Source organism: Balaenoptera physalus, assembly GCF_965194825.1.
Source record: "Balaenoptera physalus genome assembly, chromosome: 9".
Classification (NCBI taxonomy): domain Eukaryota; kingdom Metazoa; phylum Chordata; class Mammalia; order Artiodactyla; family Balaenopteridae; genus Balaenoptera; species Balaenoptera physalus.
This window is the reverse complement of record NC_138888.1, coordinates 43,780,966-43,794,724: the sequence shown is the minus strand read 5'-3', so window position 1 is coordinate 43,794,724 and position 13,759 is coordinate 43,780,966. Positions and strand designations below refer to the sequence as shown.

General features: G+C 39.0%; 1 protein-coding gene across 3 annotated transcripts in view; it reads right to left on the bottom strand.

Annotated features, from left to right (window-relative positions):
* ROS1 (ROS proto-oncogene 1, receptor tyrosine kinase) overlaps positions 1-13,759 on the bottom strand; it is a 132,123-nt gene that overhangs the window by 48,078 nt on the left and 70,286 nt on the right. For all 3 annotated transcript variants that reach the window (XM_082475074.1, XM_082475075.1, XM_082475076.1), the window contains 6 exons: positions 13,267-13,411; positions 11,875-12,107; positions 11,611-11,787; positions 7,559-7,727; positions 6,708-6,825; positions 3,615-3,805 (listed from right to left, as the gene is read on the bottom strand). In XM_082475074.1, coding sequence (XP_082331200.1) covers positions 3,615-3,805; positions 6,708-6,825; positions 7,559-7,727; positions 11,611-11,787; positions 11,875-12,107; positions 13,267-13,411 — 1,033 coding nt within the window. The remainder of the gene's footprint in view (positions 1-3,614; positions 3,806-6,707; positions 6,826-7,558; positions 7,728-11,610; positions 11,788-11,874; positions 12,108-13,266; positions 13,412-13,759) is intronic.

Below are 13,759 nucleotides of genomic sequence, written 5' to 3'. Positions count from 1 at the left end.
ATATGCCAGAGTTAGCTCCTACTGGATTTTTGCAAGCCACTTGTTAAACCATCGGTAGCTTGAAATCAATCATGGTGAGAGTATTTACACCATGAGAAATCAAAATCAAGGTTTTCTTCTTTTTTTTATTCTTTTCCAATGATCTGGTTTACCAATACATCATTGGGATATACCCACCCCATCTTCTACTTTAAAATGGCTGAGGAAATATGTATAATCTTTTTAGCTAATTTGGGACAAAGAAGTCTCAGTCTTCACGCACTATATGGTTGGGAGTATTATTTCTTCTATAACATCTTCATATACATTTAATTCCATGAGTACTGAACTGAGGAATATAAACATGATAACATGGTACCTGCTCTTAGATAGTTTCATTGAGCAGAGGAGACAAACATGTGGACCAGAGCTGGCAAACTATGGCATGCAGGCCACGTCTGGCCACAGCAGCCTGATTTTGTACTATTCATGAACTAAGAATAATTTTTACATTTTAAAAATATTATTTGAAGGAGTTCCCTGGTGGCACAGTGGTTAAGAATCCGCCTGCCAATGCAGGGGACACGGGTTCAAGCCCTGGTTCAGGAAGATCCCACATGCCACAGAGCCACTAAGCCCGTGAGCCACAACTACTGAAGCCCATGCACCTAGAACCCATGCTCTGCAACAAAGAGTAGCCCCCCCGCTCGCCACAACTAGAGAAAGCCTGCGTGCAGCAATGAAGACCCAACACAGCCAAAAATAAATTAATTAATTAAATATATATATGTGTATATATATATATATGTATATATATATATATATATATATATTATTTGGGAAAAAAAGAAGATGCTACAGAGATCATTGAATGTAGCCCGGAAAGCCTAAAATATTTATTATTTGGTTCTTTGCAGAAAAGGTTTGCTGAGCTCTTCTCCAGATAACTAACTATAATGCAAATAAGAATGATGTCAGTTTTGTATAGAATAATGGGCTGTATGAAATGCAATAGTTCATTTTGCCTAAGGAGCAGCAGTTAAACATCACAATGGATTCATTTAAAGTTAGGCCTTCAGGCTCCCTGACTTCAGACTATACTACAAAGCTACAGTAATCAAGACAGTATGGTACTGGCACAAAAACAGAAGTATAGATCAATGGAACAGGAGAGAAAGCCCAGAGATAAACCCACGCACATATGGTCACCTTGTTCTTGATAAAGGAGGCAAGAATATACAATGGAGAAAAGACAGCCTCTTCAATAAGTGGTGCTGGGAAAACTGGACAGTTACATGTAAAAGAATGAAATTAGAACACTCCCTAACACCATACACAAAAATAAACTCAAAATGGATTAAAGATCTAAATGTAGGACCAGACACTATAAAACTCTTAGAGGAAAACATAGGCAGAACACCCTATGACATAAATCACAGCAAGATCCTTTTTGACCCTCCTCCTAGAGAAATGGAAATAAAAACAAAATTAAACAAATGAGACCTAATGAAACTTAAAAGCTTTTGCACAGCAAAGGAAACCATGAAGAAGACGAAAAGACAACCCTCAGAATGGGAGAAAATATTTGCAAATGAAGCAACTGACAGAGGATTAACCTCCAAAATTTACCAGTAGCTCATGCAGCTCAATATCAAAAAAACAAGCTACCCAATCCAAAAATGGGCAGAATGCCTAAATAGACATTTCTCCAAAGAAGATACAGATTGCCAACAAACACATGAAAGAATGCTCAACATCACTAATCACTAGGGAAATGCAAATCAAAACTACAATGAGGTATCATCTCACACGGATCAGAATGGCCATCATCAAAGAATCTACAAACAATAAATGCTGGAGAGGGTGTGGAGAAAAGGGAACCCTCTTGCACTGTTGGTGGGAATGTAAATTGATACAGCCACTATGGAGAACAGTATGGAGGTTCCTTAAAAAACTAAAAATAGAACTACCATACGACCCAGCAATCCCACTACTGGGCATATACCCTGAGAAAACCATAATTCAAAAAGAGTCATGTACCACAATATTCATTGCAGCTCTATTTCCAATAGCCAGAACATGGAAGCAACCTAAGTGTCCATCAACAGATGAATGGATAAAGAAGATGTGGCACATATATACAATGGAATATTACTCAGCCATAAAAAGGAACGAAACTGAGTTATCTGTAGTGAGGTGGATGGACCTAGAGACTGTCATACAGAGTGAAGTAAGTCAGAAAGAGAAAAACAAATACCATATGCTAACACATATATATGGATCTAAAAAAAAAAAGAAAGAAAGAAAAATAAATGATCAGAAGAACCTAGGGGCAAGACAGGAATAAAGATGCAGACCCATTAGAGAAAGGACTTGAGGATACGGGGAGGGAGAAGGGTAAGCTGGGACAAAGTGAGACAGTGGCATGGACATATATATACTACCAAACGTAAAATAGATAGCTAGTGGGAAGCAGCCACATAGCACAGGGAGATCAGCTCAGTGCTTTGTGACCACCTAGAGGGGTGGGATAGGGAGGGTGAGACAGAGGGAGATGCAAGAGGGAAGAGAGATGGGGACATATGTATATGTATAACTGATTCACTTTGTTATAAAGCAGAAACTAACACACCATTGTAAAACAATTATACTCCAATAAAGATGTTAATTAAAAAAATTTTTTTTAAATAATAATAATAAAATAAAGTTAGGCCTTGAGGGATGAAAAGAATTTCAGTTGACAGAAAGTGAGAGAAAGGAAATCCCAGCTAAGGACAAGTGGTAGGTGGTGCAAGCCTGCACTGTAGGCTGAGGGAAACAAAGGCTGAGGACCCAGTGTCATGAAAGTCTTTTTACCAGTCTGACATGGCTACAGCATAAGGATAAATATCAGGAAAGATGAACCACAATTGGAGGGCAAATCACGAAAGGCCTTAAATGCCACAGAAAGGTTTGTACTTGATTCTGAAGGCAGTGAATGGAGAGCCATTTCAAGCATTTCAGAGAGCGGTGAAGTGATCCAGCTTGTGCTTCAGCTAGATTAACTGTCAGCAGTAGCATTAAGCCAAGAGCACAGGCTAGAAATGGTAGCTTAAATTAGGAAAGTCAAAGTAGAAATAGGAAGAAGCGAACTCATTAGACAGAAATCAAGATAATAAAATCAACAGAACTTGGTGGCCAAATAGAGGGAAAAATCCTACATGGTACTGAGATTTCTAGCCTATGTGATTAGAAAGGTGATGTGTTATGAACAAAAATAGGCTACCCAGTGGAAGATACAGATATCGGGAAGTAGAGTTTCAGGCCTGTTGTGTAGCAGATGAGAGTACCAGGAACAGAATAATAAGGCTGGATAAAAACCAGACTGTGGACAACCCTGGAAATCCATCTAGGAACATGGACTTGATGTGGTGGGCATCAACGATTAGCTGATTGTTACTGAGGAGAAAAAGGACATGCCGATCTTGATGTTTTAGGAAGATTGACTCAGATGAAATGAATAGTTCAATAGTTTCAATGATAGATTGGTGAAGTTATACAGTCACCCAATTTACTGCTAATGCTAAGAATTCACTTATCTTTACCTCTGAACCCTTGTGTAGTAAGTTAGTATACAGATAGACATGATAACATACCTCCAACGAATATAATATCCTCACTGATTCCACTATATTCACCAAAACCCAGATTATTTACAGCTACTACTCTGAACTGAAATGTTCCTTTCAGGTTTTGGGACTTCCATGTGCAAATGCTACTGCATGAGCCATTAAATGCCATCTTCCACATTAAATTCTGGTTCTGTGAATTGTTTGAAGTGCCCTTACTGCAAAAGAAAGAGCAAAGTTATAAATATAGGAAATATACAAGACAATATATGTGTTATTTCTAGGTGCTCATATATCATTTTATGACAGAGCTCTAAAGCGTCTCCTGTTGCACACTTTGCCCTTGATTTCATTCCTCTCACATGGTTTGGCTACAGAACATAGCAGAGTCTTATAAAGTCATCCCAACAGTGCCTGGAGCCAACCAGCTCAGCCCATCTGGAAAATTATGAATAATCAATGGCCAAGAGAAAGCTGAAGATCCTCTTCTTACTACTAGGGTGTGCAAACTTTCTTCAGAATTCCAAACACATAAGACAATTATTTCATAGTTTTTAACTAGGAATTTTTTATTTTTCTTAATTTTTGGTGTCTTATGCTATCTTTCATTTACTGATACCATATCTGGATATAATACAGAACATAAAATTGAAAAGGAAAATAAAATAGTTCAGCTACCAAAGTTATCATTGTATCTGAGATTCCAAGGTTCATTGCTTCCATTTATAATGGCCTACACTACCTCAATCTCAATCCTCATTATTCTTCATAACGAAACATGGGAAGGGAACAAGAGCTGGGCTCGAAAGACATAACTGAAATTACTTTTAACAGAACCACAGACTGAAGGCAAGTTCAAGGCCTTCCAATTATGTCTTTTCTGACAACGAACTTTTCAAATCTGAAACTTTTCAGACCACAGCTGTTTTAGGACTTAGTACCAACCCACAGTAACCTTGAGGATAAGTAATGGAAGCCAGTTCTGCTCCCACCAATTGAGTGGTTGTCCTGAAAGAGCACCAAGGACCGCAAGGGCTGAGCCTCTGAGGGACAGGGAATGAGCAAGGGCAGCAAGCATGGTCACAACTGTGACCAGGAGCTAAGTGACCTCAGGACCATCCTAAGTAAAGCTGTAGGACACAGTGTTTCTGTACATTGTGTGAAGTGTCACATTGGGCATTGGCAATTTCATTGTTCAACCCAAACAACGCTGATCTAAGAGAAAGAGACCCTTAAAAATGTATAAAGTGCCTCTTCACAGATATTGGCCACTGAGGAAGAGAAGGAAAAATGCTTCCTTGGTTGAGCACCTTCTATTTACAACACACCGTACTGGGGCTTTTCATATGTTGTTTCATTTCATTGAATCTTCTCAACAACCTGAAGAGGTAGATATCATCATCCCATTTTACAGATGAGAAAACTTAAGTTCAAGAAAGCAATAAAGCAAGGATTTAAACATGGTCTGTGTACTGGGTTGAATAATTCCCCCGAAAATTCATGCCACCCAGACCTTGTGAATATGACCTTGTTTGGAAATAGGGTATTTTCAGATGTAATTAAGTCAAGATGAGATGATACTGGATGAGGGTGGGCCCTAAATCCAATGACCAGTGCCCTCTTAAGAAAGAGAAATTTGGACACTGACACATACAAGGAGAACATCATGTGATGACAGAGCCAGAGACTGGAGTGATGCATCTACAGACCAAGGAATGCCAAGGATTGCCAGTCATCACCAGAAGCTAAGAAGAGGCAAGGACGGATGCTCCCCTAGAACACAGTCCTGCCAGCACCTTGATTTCAGACTTCTAGTCTCCAGAACTGGGAGAGAATAAATATCTGTTGTTTTAAGCCACCCAGTTAGTCGTACTTTGTTCCAGCTTCCCTGGAAAACTCATACAGTCGGCTCAGCTCCCAAGTGCATGCACCTTGCACTACGACCACCACTGCACCATCAGCAAGTACACATGAGTATCCTGACTGAAGAAGATATTCTGAGATACTGTGAGGTACTCTGAGACAGATAATACGTTCTATTATACCATAGTCCCTCTCCTGAGAGTAGAGACTTGGGGGCAAGGAAATGCAGAGTATTTATGGAGCTATGCACTTAAGGTGTTACTGAGGGGGATACGCTACAGGGGTCCTAGTAAGACCGTAGTGTGGCCTGGTTGGTGAAAATAATTGCAGTCACAGACCACCAGGATGGTTCTGCAGGTCAGAATGTATTGCACTATGCATGAAAAAAAAAAAGTGGCAGAAATTTCAAGAAAGTTTCAGTTAGAAATATGGCCAACATAATTCTCTAGCATGAGCAGGAAATTTTTTTAAGGTTATGGGAATGCCAGAGCAAGATGAAGCAAAAATAGATCTAAAGCTCAAGTTGCCAGGACTATAATTATGGAAGTGACTTTTGTCCTTGGAGCTTCTTAAAAGATGGCTTCAGAGTCCCGTGAGGGGAGTGTCTGTGGAATTTGGAATTCTCCCCTCAAGTTGGCACAAAATCAGCTCATCTGAGCCAGTTATGATTCACAGAGCTCCCCATACTGGCCAGATCTGAGGTTGCATATGTTCATCAGGTTTTCATCAAAGGCACATTTTCAGTCCCTGGGAACACACTACAAACTGTAATCTTGACAATGGAGAGAGAATCCTGGGTTGCCTATACCCTGCAGGCCATTTCGGGATCTTGACCTGATTTTACATTCTGAAAAATACCTAACTCATTGTCAATTCTCACTAGACCTTATTCATCTTCCTAAAACAAATTAACCTCAGAAATTTACATGCATACCATCATCTAACATCAAACATCAGCTCAGAATAGGTATTAAGTAAATATTAGTTACATGCTCAAAGGATTGAATTGTTTCCATTGACAAGCAGTTGCAGATTTCTGAGAAGAATGACTATCTGCCTTGTAATTGAGTGCCAAGGCTGACCACTAGGAATTGCGCAAAGAACCTAATGGTGCATGCAAGGCCCTTAAACTAAAGGTCCTTTGTGTTTATTTATGAATACATGGTCATAAATATTGTTACTTTTGATCTAATAATACCTTACAATTAACTGCTTAGGTCTTTGTAGTTTACAAAGCACTTTTGCAAACGGACATACCTGATCTCAAGGATATAGTACGTAAGTCTGCTTCCATTATCATCAGCTTTTTCCCACTGTATTGAATTTTTACTCCCTTCTAATAATTTTGGAATGCCTGGTTTACTTGGGACTCCAGCTTTGGAAACAAAAGAAAATCTGATTTATATGTTAGAAGTATAAAATATTCTGCAAAACGTCTTTCTATAGACTATATTTACTCAGAGGAAAGCCAGATACATTAAAGAAATATTCAGAAAATTATTCAAAAATTTTATTCAAGAAATATTCAAAAATTCTCATATGATTGCATATTTTTAAATGTGTAACTGAGGTTTTTATTAGTGACAGATTAGATGGATTAGTGATAGGAGTAACAATAGAGCTTAGCCTGACACGAGATAAGTGATGCAAATAAAAAGAATTATTGTAAGTTTTGGAGCACTTTCCCTTGATTCCTATAGGGATCAACTTGGAGTTATGGTATACCTTTTAGAACACTAGTTAATTTAATATACTTGTTAGATATTTTTTATTTTTGGCATCTGGTTATAGTAGTCAGTAAGTAAATATTTGAACACTCAGTGACACTGTTTTCATTTAGTTCTTACTGCAAAATATCATAGCTAGACAGGAAATCAGAATACTGAAATAATTTTGCCCAGTTCAGGATCCTGCAAGACCAGATGAGTATTATCTCATTACTGCCAGTAAGGACTCCTACCTCTTTCCAATTTCTTCAGTCAGGCTCTAGAGATAGTAATTTACTCTTTTAAGAAAAATCTCAACCTCTAGGATTAGTGAAGTAAGCAATGAGAAAAGAATTGAGAAACGTCTGAAGTTTTCTAAGTGTGGAATATGTTAGTACTCACCTTTAGTCTTAAAGCTTTCTGGAAGTGAGGTGCTATTTTCTCCTGTCCTGTACACCACCACTACTCGGACATTATAGGAAGTATAAGGCTGTAGATCTGTGATGTTACAAACATAAGTAGGACCTTGGCTGCACGAAGATTTAACATGGTAAAACTCATTGTGCTTCCACTAGAAAAAGAAGTCTCAATTAACATTTTGTTTCTTTAAGAAAAACGTTTTAAACATAGAAATTCAAAAGCTTGTGGCAATTAAAACTTAAAGATTACTTTCTTTTAAGAAATAAGAGCTCCTTTATGAGTGTTTGATCCCAAATATTATCCTTACCACCTACAGCAATTTTATTTTTTATGACAAGCTATAAGTGACTTGAATGGTGGTCCTTAAGATAAGTCCAAGGTGGGAAGTGCACCCCTGACTATATATCATCAGGGAGGATTCAAAGCTTGACTTCTTGTTATCCCTAATCAAAGGCATTTTTATTAAATCAGGATGGCTGAGAACACAAATTTACACCTGAGGGGAGATGATGGATCAAAACAGTGATACTTTCAATTCCACGGATTTGCTAATTTCAAAGTAATAATATTTTTACATATTTTGATTCTTTGAAGAAGTCCACAGTGACTTATAAATTAAAACATTTAGTTTTTCCTCCCTAAACCCTCTTCAGACATCTAACCAACATGCCTTATATTTATACATAGGAAGCCTAGTTCCCTAAAAGAAGGACATTTTTGCCCACCATCACTCAGTCACTAAGTAGCAAGGTTACAAGTTAAATATAGGAAATGTTACTTTCATTTCACTGGGTCTCTAATTATAGCTATCTTAAACTTCTTTCTTTGAAACACTGCTTTAAAAAAATCTGTATGTTTGGACCCTTAATATCTTGTTTGAAAATGATGATTTTTTTCAATGTACAAATAGGAAAAGACAGAGGCATTCTGTCAAGGGTTCTTCTTGTATTTTCCTCAGTAGAGTTTCCTAAGAAGGTCAGTTTCCATAAATAAACCTGACTTTACATCTCCTTTTTCATTTAGCACTCACAAGGTCATGCCATTTCATTGGATGGGCACTTTATATTAGTTTTCTGTTCAGTTAGAAATGATTCTCTGTAGCACCTTCAGGGAGTAGACCACCTGGTTCCAGAAAGAAAGAGGAACAGAAGGAATGAAAAAAAAAAAAAAACCAGAAATGCTGATGTCAGAGACATTGCCTGTTAAACTCATAGATGTCTCAATCCCACTGAGACATACAGCCTAATGAAACAGATGCACTGGGTCCTTAATATTTATTCTGAACTTTCTGAGAGAGACAGAGTGAGAGAAATGCTGAGCCCTGGCTCAAAAATGTTAGCCCTTTTTGGTCCTGCCTCCTTAATGCTGTCATAGAAGCCTTCAGTGAATAGTCTAGATGGCCCAACATTCCACACCATCCAGAAATTATCAGAGCTCCTTGGAATGTGAGGGAAATGTTTGACCAGGGGCTTTGCTGGAAAACTGTGGAGTATTGACCTCACCACAGCAATGAATGTTCTGGGCAGACCATCAGCTTGGATAGGTTCCACGGGCTACCCCAGTAAATCACAAGGGAGTTGGGATTTTCCATTCATCAGAGGCCAACAGGTGCAGGGGGAGAAGGCCACCACAGAGGATTTCCAAATTCCTGGGCAAGGGTGTGAGGGAAATGGTGCAGACTATGGTGCAAACTCAGTGTCTCAGTTTCAGAGACTGAAGCTTCAGAAATGTTTGGTTCTGGTAGGGATTCCCCTGGACAGCTGAGAAAAAGACAATTGTAATGAATTTCCATGAAAAAAAATTACCAAAGCAAAATTATTTGTTTCTCCTCAATCTTAAATTGAATATGTTCTTCTGCTATACATTGTTGTGAGAAAGAATCTATGAAATTTAAGACCAAGATAAAAATTTAGCCTTGTGCTCTAATTCCCTCATTTTTCCATGTAAGGAAAAGATGAAGACTGGAAGTTTATCCTTTTCTCCTTTCCTTTCTAAAAAAAAAAAAAAAAAAAAAATTTCATTAAAATATTTACCCACCCTCATCACTCACCCCTCAGAGTTTCAGTGTGGAGTTACAGGACCATTGCTAGCTGTCTATCATGATGAGTTAGATTCAACTTGCTCAAAAGAAATAGAACTTTCTGACTAGATGTAACACGGCCTTCTACTGTGCTCATCAGTTAGTACTTGTAGGTTGTCACGCATGTAGAAATTACGATCTTACATGTTCAGCTTCATGATTCCTTAAGTGGTCTATCTGGAACCTGTGCTGAGCAAGTGCAGTGGAAGTTTTGAAAGAAAAAGCATCACATGAAAGTCATGAGGACTGAGCCAGGTGGCCCCTGTCTGCTGCCCCTCTCCCAAACTTTGAGAAGCTGGGTGGGTGACGATGACTCGTGTTCCTTCCGTGTATGAACCAAGGAGAACCTCTGTAAGGGTAAGTCAGCCCTGAGGGTCCTCCCCTGCGCGGCTGTGATATCTGACTCATCAGGGCGCCTTACTGGGTCTCTGGCTTCTCATCAGTAAAACGAGAGGCTGGAGTCATCACCTCTAAGGTCCTTCCTCAGTTCACGTCTTTGATCTGGGAAATGAACTTTACATCCCTCCCCTTGACCTCAAACTGAACCCCATTAAGCTCACCTAAATAGATGTCCCCAAAGAGATGGTCCTTCAATTTCTCCAATTTAAAACTGAATTTTTATGAAATGACCATTTTTTAATTAGGCAACAAATCATCATAAACATGCTCAATGGCAAAGATCTGATTGAACTATGGTCTTTGGTCTTACCAACTTAATATTCACTGCTGTTTCATATTTTTCATAGTTTTTATCTAAAAGTACAAGATTATAAAAAGTATTTTACATAGGAAAATTTTAAACCTCTGGGGAGCAACTCCATTTTTAAGGAAAAGTGAGGTCATGACTGTACTGATTTGTTTTTAAGTTCCCACTAAACAAAACACTCCTAACCAATCTTTACAAATGCGGACACACAAATCTATAATAATGAAAAATGAAACATCACAGTTATAAAAACTTAATCATCTATTAAGTATATCAGTATAAAAATTAATGTAGACTTTCCCTAGCAGTGAATGAATTAGATTAACTGATGCTTAAATTCAGTGGGCATTTTTACATTGGTTAAAGCGTGAAGCTTTTTGGATGAGGAGCCATTTAAACTAGTTTACAAGCCAAGATCCAACTAGTTTAGAATAAACTGGTTTTATATTTTACTTCTCTCCTGTTGCTATTCAGCCCTGAAATGGCTGAAAGAACATTTCTAAACAAGGTTTTAGGTGTATGTTTGTTCATTTCTTTCCATTTTTTTTCATAGAAGACAGCAAATTGCTATGGACTTTAAGTTGAAGAGCCATGCTGATAACATCTAACGTAAGTAAAACATTATGAAACCAGTAAACCATAATTTATACCCTTTTATGTGAAGCCTTTTAAGAGCAAATTAATCTCACTGGGAATTTTTTCCATCAGAAATTAGTCTAGATAGTTTACCACTTCTATCTGGCAAACCTGAATCAATGAATCTTGTCAAATATATTGCTCATTTATACAACTGGATGCCCTAGAGATATCTTTTAAAAGGCCTTTTGATTTATTCTATAGCATAAAACAAAGATTTGCGTTAAAAGTATACAGTGAGGACTTCCCTGGTGGCGCAGTGGTTAGGAATCTGCCTGCCAATGTAGGGGACACGGGTTCGAGCCCTGGTCTGGGAAGATCCCACATGCCCCGGAGCAACTAAGCCCGTGCGCCACAGCTACTGAGCCTGCGCTCTAGAGCCTGTGAGCCACAACTACTGAGCCCTCGCACCACAACTGCGGAAGCCCACATGCCCTAGAGCCCGTGCTCCGCAACTAGAGAAGCCACCGCAATGAGAAACCTGCGCACCGCAACGAAGAGTAGCCCCCGCTCGCCGCAACTAGAGAAAGCCCACGCGCAGCAAAGAAGACCCAAAGCAGCCAAAAAAATAAATAAATAAAATTTTTTAAAAAAGTGTACAGTGAGATGTACCTTTTGGAGTTCAAACCAAAATCTGATAAGGTGAACATTAGATGGAGCCTTCCAATCTAATTGCAAACTCGTGTTCTCTGGAACCAAGGCATGAGGTTTCTCTGGCGTGTCAAACGTTTCCACAGTGACAGGAGGACTCTCCGTGCACCACATTTCCTCGGCGTGGCAGGCCAGAACCTTTTTGTAGAAAAGAACAATTGCTTAACTTTTCTAGAACCTTGCATTTGAGAATGGCAATAAAAGTACCCAATATACTCGCCGTACTTTTAACACATAGAGTTTTCCACCAGACAGTCTAGTAACAAGGAGAGAGAGCCTCCCATTTGGATATTCACTTTGCCTTAGTGGAGTCTCAGGAATGGGAGCCAGATGAGAGATTGCCACCTGATAGCGGACTGCCTCTTCCGGTCCATTTGGCTTGTGAGATTCTCTCCAGGATATAACGAGGCTGGTGTCTGACTGCACAGTTGTGTTAATGAGCCAAACCGCCTCTGGTACTGAAATAAATAACAGTGCACAATAAGGCGTGTTGCAACAGCACTGAAAGATGGAAAGAAGTAATGGGGTCTTGGTTGAGGAATAGGCATATCATGTGAGCAGAATGAATGACAGATGTTCCGAAGGAAAGCCAGCCTCCTACATAATGGTAAGTTAACAGGCTGCCTGAAAGGCTCTCGCTTATTTTCGCCTAATGACTAAATCATTCTCTGACTCCAGCTCAAGGATATGACCAATGATGAATAATCCAATTCGGGTGAGTTTTGTGAATGGCATCAGAGATGTGTGAAAGAAATGGCCTCCCCTCATAATAATCGCCACCTCTTACAACACCTTTTCAGATTCTAAATCCACTTTCTTTAAGGCAATGATGTTATATCACTTTACAACTCAGTAGCCTTGGTAAAATTCACATAGAGAAAAGGCTTGGCTTTCCTAGGTTTCACCACATGTACAGAGACCTGTAAATACATGGGAAGAGAGTGACACTGTGAGGTGAGACCAAAGAATGTGTTTCCAGCCACATAGAATTGATTATGATGTTTTGCCATATAGTTGCTTTTCATTTTGATGGGATATTATCCATCATCTTCTGGTGTTAGAGTAAGGATCATATCAACAGAATATTCTCCTAGAAATACATTTTTCTTATTAAGCTTAAAAAAAACTCACATAATAAAGATAACTTAGCATCCAGATAAAAACCAAGTATAGGGCTTCCCTGGTGGCACAGTGGTTAAGAATCCGCCTGCCAATGCAGGGGACACGGGTTCGAGCCCTGGCCCAGGAAGATCCCACATGCCGCAGAGCAACTAAGCCCGTGCACCACAACTACTGAGCCTGCGCTCTAAAGCCTGTGAGCCACAACTACTGAGACTGCATGCTACAACTCCTGAAGGCCGCGCACCCTGAGTGCATGCTCCGCACAAGAGAAGCCACCGTGATGAGAAGCCTGCGCACTGCAATGAAAAGTAGCCCCTGCTCGCCACAACCAGAGAAAGCCCGTGCCCAGCAACGAAGACCCAACGCAGCCAAAAATAAATAAATAAAATAAATAAATTTATTTTTAAAAAACCCAAAAAACAAATATAGGCACACACAAGCACATATATCACAAAATTCCACTCTAGAAAATCCCACACCACGCCCATAACTCACCTCCACTTTTAGTTTTTCCCAAAATCTCTTTTCCCGGAGGTAATTGTTCCAAAGGATCTGAATAATAATTCCTTACAGCTATCCGTATCATATATGTTGAAAATGGTTGTAAACCTTCAATAAGGGCTATACTCTCCTGAAATTCCTGTAATTAATTTTAAAAAATCAGTGTCTTATTTTTTGTACAAACGGGGAGAAATTATTTAATCAAAGAGAAAAAAACTAAAAGACTCAAAAATTTTTAATTCATCTTTAAATCTTGGATCATGAGTGACAATCTTCACTATACTAGTCTGCCCAGACCTGAGTTGTTTAATGTCTGTCTCCAAGAATAAATGCCAAATGATTGGCAGCCTCAGTCAGTTGTGACATAATCATTTCACTTAGGAAGCTGAATTCCCAGAGCACACTATCTCATTAGAGTTGCATTAGAAATTCAGCAGGAAGGTATTGTAAGGATGTGACACATCAGTGAATACAATAAAAGATTAAG